Source organism: Barbatula barbatula (genome assembly GCF_947034865.1).
Source record: "Barbatula barbatula genome assembly, chromosome: 20".
NCBI classification, from domain to species: Eukaryota; Metazoa; Chordata; class Actinopteri; order Cypriniformes; family Nemacheilidae; genus Barbatula; species Barbatula barbatula.
Window position 1 is genome coordinate 12,507,821 of NC_136783.1, and position 13,230 is coordinate 12,521,050.

Below are 13,230 nucleotides of genomic sequence, written 5' to 3' on the forward strand. Positions count from 1 at the left end.
TTGTTCTGCATGATGAACAAAAAGTTATTTGGAAGAATGCTTATAATCAAACAGATCATGCCCCCCATTGACTCCCATAGTAGGAAAATACTTAAGCATTTTTTATGTTCTGTTGAACACAAATGAAAACATTTTGAAGAACGTAGGACAGCAAACAGTTCTGACTACCATTGTATTTTTCCTACTATGGTAGTCAATGGGGGGCAACAGCTGTCTGGTTACAAGCATTCTTCCAAACCTTTTTCTCTGTGTTCATCCAAACAAAGAAATGTATATTGATTTGGAACAACTTTAAGGTGAGTAAATGATGACAGAAATTTCATTTTTGGGTAAAGTAGGCCTATGGTTTTAGTTCAACAAAAGTTGTTTTTATATTGATTATTATTGTTTGTATGACTAATTTTCAACTATACAGTTCCTGTAGAATAGATTAAATGTCTGGCTGCTATGTTTATTTCTACAAATAACAATTAAACTTTGGTTACTGTAAGCGGTTGCATGATGGTCAAGAAGCTGCTTAAAGACTAGAAGAAATAGAAGTTGTAAGCAGTAAATCAACTAATGCCATCTTGCCTTGCCAACACTGTCAAGTACCCCAAGAAATCACGAGTTCACCCTGAAAGGATGACGTAGTTGCGTGTCTGAATCAGACTACAAACCGGTAATTAATCCAACAGTATTGATGAATTATACAGAGGACAAAAATGAACACATTTCTAAATTAAAGAACTCAAAAACCTAAACATCCAGTCATGTGCGATAGCAACATTGTCAGAACATGCCCCAGGCGAGTTTAAATTGTATGTGCAATCACACTTTGATGGTCTGAGACTAGCATTCATTTCAATTATATCATCTGTAGTTTACCTCAACCTAAATGAGCAGCAATTAGCACAGGTCTACAGTACCACCTAGTGGTTTAAAAAGGGAACAACAATGGTGGTCAGTGTGACATCTGCTTGACTAAAGTATACTATACTATATAACAGTAATAGTTAACTAAATAAACACGTGATGACTGGGGTAAAACCAGGAATTATATTTGAACCAAAATAACAATATAAACGAAAATGATTAAGTAGTAGAAGTATTCTTTGAGTTATAACACCACACCACAAATATATTTTAATAGAAACTTTGTCCACGTTTATTTCTTAAAACATCTTTATAAAAACACAAATATAAAATGAATGGGTAGTTCCACTGTGAATTCTTTTTTACATATGTAATTTGCACATTACAAAGCCACCTTCTATGAAAAACAAAAACATGATATATATATAATTGCAATTTGTTTAAACACAATTAAAAGAATAAAATCCAAAAGTCAAATTAAAAGACACAAAACAAACCGAATGTGAAAGACAGGAGCACAGGTCGTTTCGAAAAAGCGATGGGAAATGTATCACCGTGTGAGTATGTGAGACAGTGATGAAGTGAGAAGAGTCAAAGCGTGATAAAGAAAGATTTAAAGGGAATGACAGAGAATGATAATAACAATAACATCGACCTAAAGGCTGAAATGATGGTTGGATAGGGGCCATCTGTTATTTGAGGAGGGCTCGGTAGAGCAAGTGTGAGTGGCTGGTGCTTCTCTCGTTCTCTAGACAGAAGAGCAAATCCCTGAGGTTTACGCGCGTGATGCGTTGGCGAGTGTACTGCCTCGACGCTCCTGCATTTAAGCCCCCGGACACACTCCCTGACGAACCCGATCCCTGTGAAGACACAAACACATCATCTCATGTATCTGACGCTGGTTTCAGTAACACTGAGTAGTCAAGAAACGTCAATAAAGAACTGCCAGTTCTGATGTTGGTAAGTTCTAGATGATGGAAAGATAAAGTGAACAGTAATTACAGAAAAAAAGCAGTGACATGATGGTGACAGTTCTGAGGAGGCAAACAACAGACGTTGAGACCTGAAAATAATGAGAAACATGCACCAACAATATTTTAACAGTCTCCTGAAATGCATGCGTGTAAAGAAAGTAGGGGTAAAATTGAAATCAGTTTTGGTTGTGAACAGGTTGCCCCATTTGACTTCTTCCATTTGTTACGATCCGAGACCTTTGAACCACAACCTGACATCTCAGAGCTGCTCAACAAGTGCTAAATGATTCACAGAGAGCAAGGGGTAGAAGAAGAAAATGTGAAAGGCAGAAGAGCGACTGGATGAGAGAGAGACATTCTGTACCTCTGTGTCAGTCCCGAGCGAAGGAGAATCCAGTTTCCTTTTCTTTCTGGGTCCGATAGCCGCCAGCGCCGTCAAGTTGGCTTCCCTCTGTCGAATCTGCGCCAACTCCTGCTGCTGCATCTGTAGCCACATACACACGCATCAGCTCTGATCCCTAATCAAACACAATGGTCCTCTGACAAGATAAACATCTCGTAAGAGCGCCGCCTAACCTCTTTGGCCTTCTGTTTCAGCCGCAGCTGCTCGGGGTCCTCTTGTCTTGAGCGTGACTGCAAAACGTAAACAAAAATTAGAGACGATCGACACTCGAAATACACAAAACACATTGATCTGTTGGAATCAACTGAACATGTGAAAATGAGGTCTTTCGGTCAATTAGCACATTACATGTCAGAACATTTAACATGCTAACACATTCGGTTCGTTTTTAAGAAAAGAAAATTAATGTGCAATTTTGCAGTTTGTGTGCATGTGTGGTTTAGCACGATATGTGTGCATATATTAAGATACTGCACATTCAAGTAACACCACTTTCTTTTTCATGCACAAAAAATATATTAAAACGTCTGAACTACTACTTTACTGTATAGGAAATGCATATACTGAACTAAAGCATACCCGCAACAATCCACTGATAAAACAATTTTGCCTTGCTTTATGAATATAATGTTAAGAGTCTAAAGATGTTTTTGCTGCCAGCCTGCGTTCTTCCCTCTGTGTTTATATTAGCATATCTATGAGTGATGGTGTTTCATTGGTGGGTAATATTTCACTTGTTGAGCTTCAATGATAATTAAATTTCACCATACAAAGAATGCAAATGAATACTTTTGTTGAGCATCCCATCTGGGGATAATTTATAACTAAATGATCCGTAAAGACTGGATTTCTCCATCATTCACTGATGAACGTCTTCTCCACTAGAGACGTTTGTGTGTGACATTTCCACTGCAAATTGCTCAGAAAGGTTCAGATCGGTATTTAGAAATCACACAAAAACAATATTAAACTGAATAATCCTTGTATTTTGAAATAATGTGCTTAAAACCTGTTTGATTTTATTAATTGATGTTTTAACTCCAAATCCATTCAGGATAAGACTGTTCCACTGAACCTGGTGCTCAATCGATCATTTTAACTTCATGCTAATGGCAAGTACTGGATTGCCATTAGCATGAAGTTAAAATTATCGATTGAGCACCAATTTTTTTGTGCTTGTTTGTGTGTATGTGTGTGTGTGTGTATACTAACCTTAGCTGCCTTCATTAAAATTTCTCTCTCCTGTTCCTCTTTCTTCTGCTTCTCCAACTGGTCGAGCTGCTCGAAGAACTTCAGCTGAGAGCGAACATCCTCCACCTGCTCGTACCGACTGTCCTCCTGCGCACACACAAATACACATAAAAGGAATAATTCATATACACAAGAAATTTCTGTTATTGTTTACTCGCCCTTCATGGTGATCCATGAAACACAATCTTTTAAGTATATTCCTGCAGCTCTTTTCACACACCAGATCATAGTCACCAGAGGCTGTCCAAAAAGCTGTGTATCGGTCTTTATTATTGGTATGACTTCAGACAACTTGGAATGTAGTGCATGATAGCTTTGTGCTAAAGAATCAGAAGAATTATTGAAATATATTCGTATGATCACAAAGATTTGGTAGATCTGGAAAATCGCTTAGTTTGGAAGCTTGACAGACATGATCACGAATGAGTGTTCGCTGTATAAAAGATTCATCATAATGTTCTACTTTTGTTTTCTGCTGAAAATGTACAATAATAGCATATTGGGTTGAAACGACCTAAATGAGGATGAGTAAATAATGCCAGAATAGTCATTTTTGGGTGATTTAAAGCGATAGTTCACCCAAATTCTGTCATAATTTACTCATCCTCTTGTCATTTCAAACCTGTATGTCTTTCTATCTTCCGCAGAATACAAAAGAAGATATTTTGAAGAATGTTGTTAACTGGAACCCATTCACTTGCATTGGTTTTGTGTCCTTACAATAGATGTGAATGGGTGCCGGCGCTGTTTGGTTTTCAACATTCTTCAAAATATCTTATTTTGTGTTCTGCGGAAGGAAGGTGAACTATCTCTTTAAGTCACATTACTGTACCTTGTAAGTCATGTTCTTTTGTTGGGCGATCAATGAGACTTTCTCTAGAAGGTTTTGCAGTCTCTGTTGAGTTGCATGAGAGACGATGTTCACCACTTCGGGTCCCAGCTCCGTCACTCCAAAGCTCTTGCCTGACAATGTGCAGGACAGAGTAAATGTTTAAACATCAGCTGAATAACTATTCAGTGTAATTGTACGAAATGTAATTGTACTGGATGCCCCACCTATCTGTAGTATCTTGTGCTGTAGCATACTGGCCGAGAGAAAAGCTTCGTCCTTACAAGAACGCGTGACTGCGCCAACCAGTTCTGAGTTGGTGGCCAGGATTCTGGCGCTCTCTTCAGAAAGATTAACACCTGCCATTGAGGCCACATCGTTGATGTCATCATCATCCCTGTATGGACACATGTATACGAACATATCTTAGATAACAACCTTTTGACAATAATCCTGTTTATTAAAAATTACAGCTATGGAGTACACTTCCCCGAGTACTATGAGGAGATTAAAACACCACCATGATTCACATCAATAGAACAAGGCAACAGAAGTAAATACGATATACACAGACCTGAAAGTTCCTCCTGCAGCATCCTTCGCTTTATTCCTCTGCACTAAAGCTACAGATAAGGAACCATGAGTCAGTTTAGTGCTGCTCACCACACCCTGCTTTACTGCCACTGAGACAGAGAGAGATCATCAGTTATCATTAAGCCGTAACACACAGACACTGACAGACCGGATTGATGGATGGACTTACCTGTCTGGATCTGTTTAAGCTGCACCTGAGGCTGACCCATCACTATGTGGCTTTGAGGTTGACCCCTGAGCGTTACCATGGGAGTGGTTGTCAGGGTAACCTGAGGGGGCTTCACTATTGTCCCCTGCTGCGAGGACTGCCACACCTTAATGAAACGCAATTTAATAAACACACCCATCTGGAAGTACGTTTTACTACATACATTAACAACACTGTGTTTAGTTTAATTCATCAAATCCTTATCGGTCACAGATATAAGTCTATTGTGCCCATTAATTTGTGTGCAGTTTCTACTGCAGTATATATAATGAATAGGGGTGGGATTAAACTTTTATTTAATTAAATGATATTCCAATCTGTTTTGGTTGAAGACATTCTTCCAAATATCTTCCTTTGTGTTTAGCAGAACAAAGAATTGTATACAGGTCTGGAAGAATCTCAGCGTGAGCAAATAATGAGATTTCTGTCATCATTTACTCATCCTCTTTTCATTTCAAACCTCTGTGACGTTATGGCCTTTCCTCCGCAGAACACAAAAGAAGATATTTTGCTTTATGTTGCAACCCGTTTAACTTGCATTGGTTTTGTATCCAAACAATAGAAGTGAATGGGTGCCAGCACTGTTCGGTTACCAACTTTCTTCAAAATACACTCATTTGTGTTCTGGGGAAGAAAGTTTTACAGGTTCGAAATGACAAGAGGGTGAGTAAAGAATTTTCATTTTGGCTTGAAATATCACATTGATTAGGTACATCATAAAACCAGTGTTCTGGCGGTGTTGGTGAAATACAGATGTCGAACAACCAAGCAGAACAAACTGTTGTGAAAAATCCCAAAAGATAAAATTGTCCAAAAGCTCTGTGATGTTACCAGTCCACATTCTGTCAGGCTGTTTAATTGACACAGCCCGTACTTTGCCACATACCAAATACATAAATTACCATAATACAACCATTAACACCTTATACTTAACCAATTCTATCTGTAATCATTTCACCCAGTGTGTAAATTACGACTAAAAACCTTGTTTCCCTGTCTTGTACTTATAATCTACTCATAATTCCAGCCTTTGGTAAGGAATGCATGTGGATGTATGATTACCAGAGAGGCGGTCTGGCTGGAGTTGCTGAGGGCAGGCTGGATTAGCGTGCGGGGGGCTGTGGTAGCAGCGGTGTTGGGGCTGGTCAGCACCACGGTGGATGACTGGAGGGTTTGGCTCTGCTGAATGAAGGCTGTTGAGTCGGGAGTGAGCTGTCGCAGAGCTGGAAGACTCCTCTGAGGAAACACACGGAAAGAGAGATTTTCAGTTCAGGGCAAGATTGCAAAATCCCTTGTAATAAGGATTCATCGTTACATATATGTAACTGACTGGTCGGGTGAGTACTGTATCAATTTAAATGCATGTGAAGTTCATTTCAACGCAAAGAGTGTGATTTATGCAAAATTTGCCAATATTTCACCAAGCAGAGAGTCGAAACCCCAAATCTACACACTTCAAACAGACTTTCTTAGTTTATGATGTTGATGCACAACAGACTACAAGTGCCAATTACAACATCCACATGTTCCACATGTAGGCCCTTAATCCCAGTTCTCACCTTCCAATTAGTGACCTTTAGATGATTTTCAATCCCATTAGAAGACTTTTAGGTCTCTTAGGATAATAATCCATTTAATAACAAGTCATTATACTATAATTAACTGATAATAACGATACAACTAGACCTTACTGTAAATGAGCTACATGAATGTTTTGCCAGTGAGTTTTACCTTAAGGAAAGGCACTAGGTAAGGCTGTGGAGAGGAGTTGAGCTCTTTGTAGAGTCTGCTGGTGAACTCCTCGGCTTCAATCGTCCCTTCCTGAGGGAACAAACAGCAATCAGTTCCAAAAAAAGCTCACACAAGAGGACATTTCAGTAGATTTACAGCTTGATTTACCCATTTCCACTGAATCTGAGCAGAATACATATTAAAGGCAGACTAAGAAAGGCTTTAAATGGAACAAAGTGAATAGATATGAATCAGCTTTTACACAGCCACAGAAATATTAAGAGACCACTCCAAATTTTCATTTGATCAGCATTTCGAGATGTATTTTGGCCATTGCATGCCAGTGTCTGCAGAAGCAACTAAATTAAACCTCAGGAGTGACAAAGTCATCCAACAGCAATGTGAAACACTGACAGCATAACAAGACATATTGCTAAAAATTTAGGTTATCAAATACATTCTTTTTTTGGAACTTTACCAAAACACATATACAAATATTACTGTTGTATTGCTTACAGTGAATATGAACTTGTTTTCTTTGCAGTATTTGTCTGAAAAAATAAAAAGCATCTTTTCTGTTATTTTGACTTCATTCTCTAGTTTTCATTTTCTGTAAATAAATGCAAATAGAAACAATATTTTGATTTGAAATTTGATATAAATATTGTTAGTAGTTCACAGAGTGAAACAAAATAATAATTTTACCTAAACACAAACCAATAAATAGTAAAGTCAGAAATGGTCTATTAATATTTTCCATGGCTGTTTATTATTATCATAAAAATACAAACATATAAAACAACAGACTCAGAAATCAGAAAAGAGTCATGCAACTCGTTGGACATGTAAAACTCACCAGCAGGTTCTTGACCAGCTCTTTGACGTTGGCGACAGTCTCTGTTGACTGCTTACCGCTAGTGGCCAGCTTTATCAACGTGGACAGAAAGTTCCTACACTTCTTTACATTCTCCATCGTCTCCTATAATTTAAGAAACAAAACAATTGCATTAGCACAACATGAGAAGAATCCTGTATGCATGACATACATACAAGGTTACAATTAAGCGGCATAAGCCCTGAATCATGTAACAGGGATATCAGGGGATTCCCACCCTGTGAGAAACCAGTTGTTTTTTGTGAGAAAAGCTTGGATCTGAAGGTCAAATGTCAACTTCATCTACTCTTTTTCATCTGACATCTCATCTCAGTTTCCACCATTCCTACCATATATATGTTTAAGTCAGTTTACAGGCCCTTTAAAAAGATCTCAGGCATAAAGCTAAAGGCTGAAGTCTTCCGTTGTGAACCAGCTTGTATTTATGTGACTGCTAAGTTAGTGCAGCCTCCTACCGTTGTCGAGGTGACGGTGGTCCCCGTGGCAGCAGTCACAGTCCTCTGGGCGGTTCCCGCCTGCACTGGCAACGCTGTGCCTACAGAGGATGCCTGCTGACACACGAGGAGAGGCGGAGTATAAAAATAGAGGATTAAAACCTCCACACAAATACGCTTAAAAGCGCAGATACATTTAAATATGAATGTGTGGTTCAACATGAGACATTTCTACGGTGTTACCTGTACAGGTGGTCTCTGGAGTGTGGTGGTGGCCGTGCTGCTGGCTGTCGGGGATCCCTGCCTTATGATGGCGGTAGGGGTCACCTGTCGGGCCATTACTGGGGTTCCAGGTACCTGCAGCTAAATAGAGAACAAATTCACATTAATAAGAGACACTGTAGATGTCAATAGACATCTGCTTCTGATATTATATTAAACCAGAACAGTCACCGAAACCTCAAGTTTATTCTGATCTCTTCTGGGCCAGTATTTCTGAAACATTTATGGCCATGGCAAATCGGTTCAGAGCAATGAGATGACATTACCTGCGCAGAGGTGATTGGCCCAGGGGTGGTGCTGGTGGGGGCAGCAGGGCGGGTGGCCTGAGACTGGGCCTGCATCTGTGCCAACATCTGCTGAGGAATCATCAACAACTGACCGCTGTCACTACGCACCAACACCATACCTGGACACAAAAACACATGCACGTGATGTCCTGTGTTATTCGTGAATGAGCATTTACTCTTGATCCAACTGAACATCAAACATCAGCCAGACAAATTAAAAAATCGTTAAGTGACCTTCAGTAAATGAAAATCTAGTTATCTATTAATTGGTTTTACAAGTGGGGCATGGTTGGACTTCAGTATATCATATAAAGATACACAGACCAAATTGGACACAGTTGACATCCGCAGCAAACACGCCATGCATGTAAAGGTGTTCCTGTAGCTCAACTGGTAGAGCCTCGCATTACGTAAACCAAACAATGTGATGACATCACAAGTGGTACAATGTAATGTAATGCAATTACTTCGTTACTGTATATAAGACGATACAAATGTGTATTTTGAAGATCAGAAAAAAATGGGGGATTTTAAAGCGAGTTCATCCTTCACAGCAAAGGTTTTGTTCAAATGTGCGTTCACTGCTTGATTTGTTATCAACAACAGCCTGCGGTTACAATTTAAGGATTTTTCTGAGTTTTTGTGAGATTACACTGAAGTTTATTTTGGCGATGTTAAACTTTTTTTGCTCGCTTTCTATACAATTAATACCCAGTTTGATCATCCGTTTTATTTTTCTTTATTTAGTAATGAATAAAACAAGCAATAAGAGCAAACAAATTTTTCATAAACACTTCTTAGCTTGTTTTGTCTGTGTGGCCAATAAGTAAATACAAATAAATGTGATTAATAATTAAGATTACAATATCAACGTTTTAATCTTTCAGTCCTCTGTGATAAATATATGTTTTCATCTAACATTAACAGTACAATAGGCTGGTCAGGGTGTATTCAAATCTTCAGTTTACTTTCACTTTCGGATCCTCAAGTATTATCAAAACCTGTTACTTTTACTTTTACTAAAGTTGTGCAGAAACGATCTACAGTTTACTTGTGATCTTACTAAGAAAGCATTGTCCATCACAAGTTTTCTTAGTTAGTAACACTGAAAAAGTTGACATGAAGTTTAAAAACTACACAAAGCAATTTGCAACATATTGAAATGTTATTACTATAAAATATTAAACATATAACTAATGTTATAACAACTTCCTCCACTACAGACTCACACATAAGCCGCGTCACTGTACACAGTTAAGAATAGAACTGATGACAGTGGGGTACCTGGAGGTAGCTGGATGTTCTGGATGCCCTGGCCCGGGCTGCTCTGGGGTAGTCGGGGCGCTAACACCTGTGGCGCAATAGCCCTGATGGCAGGACTGGATGCAACAGTCGCCGGAGCTGCTGTTCTCGCAACTCCCTGCAAAACAGCTCCCATGGCCACCACGGGGCTTGGAACCTGGGGTCCGATGGTCATGCCGATGGGGCTGACAGTTTTAGGGGACTCGGACTTGTTAGCACTCGCAGACACAGAGGCGGGTGTCTGGTTCACCGAAAGAGGGGAGGCGGTAGTAGTCGAAGTAGTTATACCCGGTGATGGCTGGGTCGCTACATTGGCTACAGTCACCGAAACGGCGTTATTGTTACTTCCGTTAATAGTTAAACCTGTTCCGGCAGTTTGCATAGATGGCCTGACAACCGAGGGTCCCGCTGTGGATGCGCCTGGCGCGCACTGTGGACTCCCGTAAGAAGACTGTATCACTGTGTTTGGGGCGACAGTCACGTTTGCAAGTCCTTTCGCCACCCCGGGCCCGTTATTGACAACCGGGGCAGAAGCCGAAACGTCGTCTGATGATGATGATGATGTCGACTGGCCACCGGACACTGGAGTGCCGCTTGCAGTGTGCGGATCCATCGCATTGCCTCCGTTCAAAGTTTGCACTGTGGACGTCCCGATCTTCGCACCGTGGCTGGGTAAAGTAGTTACCATAGCATTAAGAAACACTGGATCGGGTTAGTCGTTATCCATCTGTGCCTCTGGCACATCAGTTCAAGAAGTTTTGATTCATCCACCGCAAACACCCCCTTACTTCCCTCGAGTTGCTTTTCGAAGTAACGTGAGTGAGTGAAGGGGAATCTCGTGTCAAAATGTCAATACGGATTTGACAAGCGCCCTTGTCAACTCAACCCCACCAGTAACAATGATCATGGGATAAATAATGCTCTAACACACTTCAAGACTCGCTGCTTTCACTATGTTCATATTTACAAAACTCGCAGCAGTAGCCCCAGCTCGCAAAATGTTAACATTAGCTAACGTTAGTTGAATTGCCTCTTTTCCCGGAGTCAGCGGGGTGATTTCCAGCTGCCTGGGCGCTTACCTCAAACTTAATGTGACAAGATCTGGTAACTTCTAATCTAACACAACTCGAAGTAACGAGAAAAAGTTTCTTGCCCACTCTTTTAATACAGAAATCCTTATATAGCAGGTCAAAGCCTGCCGCCATCTTCGATGTGAACAGTGAGGAGCTTTGGACAAAATGACATTGCGCATGTGCGCAGAAGCGGAAACGTCATTACGCTCAGATTTTCGAGCGATGTCATTGGTCTGGTGCCTACACGGAGGCGGGACGTGAGAAACGTCAGTCGATTCTGTCGGAGCGCGGTCAGAGTCAGACTGGCTGGGGCTGTCATCGAGAAAAGGGCCTTGTGAAGTTGAAAAACAACCGTTGATTTATGCAAAGGTTGCTCTCGGGTATATCTATACGCACTGTTAGAGTTTATGCGTTTGTTATAAAGCGTGTATCGGCTGTTCTGCGAACTTCACGGCAGGCTGTCTTCCTCCAAGATGGCCCCGTGTTTTGAAGCGTCTCTGTTAAAAGCTATACGTGAAAAGACGCCACACCTCTACCAGCGTGAGTGGCCATAGAGGGCACGAATGCTACTGCACCATAAGCGGCACTGCTGTCCCATAGTTCACCGGATGCCAGTTTAACCCTGTTTGACTTACAACATCCGAACGTTTACTTACTGCAGTGATCGGAAAATCACGTTTAGGTTTTTGTTTGAGTATTACGTGCATAGATTAGATAGGAATTCATTCAACTCGGATAAAAAACACGTTGTGTTGTGAGATTATCAACAAAAACCTTAATAGTGTAAATGTTCTTACCAGTGAGTTTTATGAAAAAATATAAATGCAAATACAATATGTTTGTGTGTGAATATTTACTAAATGTTTATACTTTTCTTTCTATGACGGCTTGCCTTGTACACATGATTATTAAACAGATAAAAAAATAGGTACATGTCATTGAATCAAATGTAATAATGTGTCCAAGATCAAGGAGTAGTTGATAAGCTATGAGCATTGCTCTTCAGTTCTGATGGGTCCTTACGTCCAGGAGCAAGAGGAGACTCGGGATTCATGGCAATTAGCTCAATTCTTTCTTTGGTTTGTTCTTTCGGGCAGATTGTATGAGCGGTATGTTGACCAGAAAGTGAGTCACTTTTCTGTGCACATTAAAAAAATGTATAAGCTCTGTTCATGGAACAGCAGTGGACATTAAGAGTAAATAATTGTTGCCCATGCTCAGATTTTATCTGTGACTCAGGCTTGGATATTTATTCTGAGTCAGAGCCACTTTGTTCCCTTTGCTTTGTGAGCTTGGGTTATGGTGTGGTTGGATTCATTTGTCTGATCAATCGTGAATAAAAGCTGAGAGTTTACCTTTGTTACAACATTTATGTAATTAAATATGAAAAGTTTAAAAACTCAGTTTAAATGTAAAAATGATGTTTTTATGTTTCATTTTGTTGGTTAGCTGTTGTTTTAGTTAATGTGCAATAAAAAGCATGATTTTTGAAAATTGTTTTTGCAAATATACTTTTCATATAATTATAAACTACAGGAACAATAATTTGAAGACTCTCCTGGCTATCGGTGGATGGAAATTTGGTACCCAAAAGTAAGAGTCAAATAGTGTAACTTTTATTCATATGACAGGAAATTCTTGTTGCAGGCCTTACCTCCAAAGCAATAAAAATGTACAGTATGCACACTTTTTAGATCACATTTTATTGTATAAAAAAGAGTGTTTCATAGCTGAAGTTTATTTTTGGTTTCCATCATTATTCAGGTTCAGTACAATGGTTTCTACTCCATATAACCGCCAGACTTTCAAAAATTTGGGTGTTATCACATTTTAATGCTGCTCGACGTTAAAGCAGATTAAATATACAGCAGACAAATAGCAGTTATTGTGCTTAAGATAAAAAGAACATTATCAACGCTGATAATAATGTCTATATATTAGTGTCTAATAATACATGCATAAAAAGGTAAAGTAATGCACTGACACATTTCAATTTTAAATATGTCATCTAGATAGAGTGAGAACAAGGACAGACCAAGTTCATCTGATAAACAATGAAAGGCTGTTAGAAAAGTACTCTTGTACAAACATAACCGATGTTGTTTTTTGCAA

The 13,230-nt window shown here is 39.6% G+C and overlaps 1 protein-coding gene across 4 annotated transcripts; it reads right to left on the bottom strand.

Annotated features, from left to right (window-relative positions):
• Positions 1 to 1,119: 1,119 nt before the first annotated feature.
• On the bottom strand, positions 1,120 to 12,602 carry taf4a (TAF4A RNA polymerase II, TATA box binding protein (TBP)-associated factor). 4 transcript variants are annotated; one of them, XM_079483201.1, is made up of 15 exons: positions 10,028 to 12,602; positions 8,723 to 8,862; positions 8,418 to 8,531; positions 8,196 to 8,288; positions 7,702 to 7,824; positions 6,846 to 6,935; positions 6,177 to 6,350; positions 5,076 to 5,220; positions 4,887 to 4,995; positions 4,540 to 4,709; positions 4,316 to 4,446; positions 3,445 to 3,570; positions 2,406 to 2,462; positions 2,194 to 2,313; positions 1,120 to 1,715 (listed from the first exon to the last, which is right to left on the bottom strand). In XM_079483201.1, exons 1-15 carry the CDS (start codon positions 10,731 to 10,733, stop codon positions 1,548 to 1,550), a joined length of 2,466 nt encoding a protein of 821 aa, XP_079339327.1. In that variant the 5' UTR covers positions 10,734 to 12,602; the 3' UTR covers positions 1,120 to 1,547. The 4 variants fall into 4 exon arrangements, with proteins under 4 accessions (XP_079339327.1, XP_079339326.1, XP_079339325.1 ...); XM_079483200.1 differs by having other exon boundaries at positions 8,196 to 8,291; XM_079483199.1 differs by having other exon boundaries at positions 8,418 to 8,537.
• Between the last annotated feature and the right edge of the window lie 628 nt (positions 12,603 to 13,230).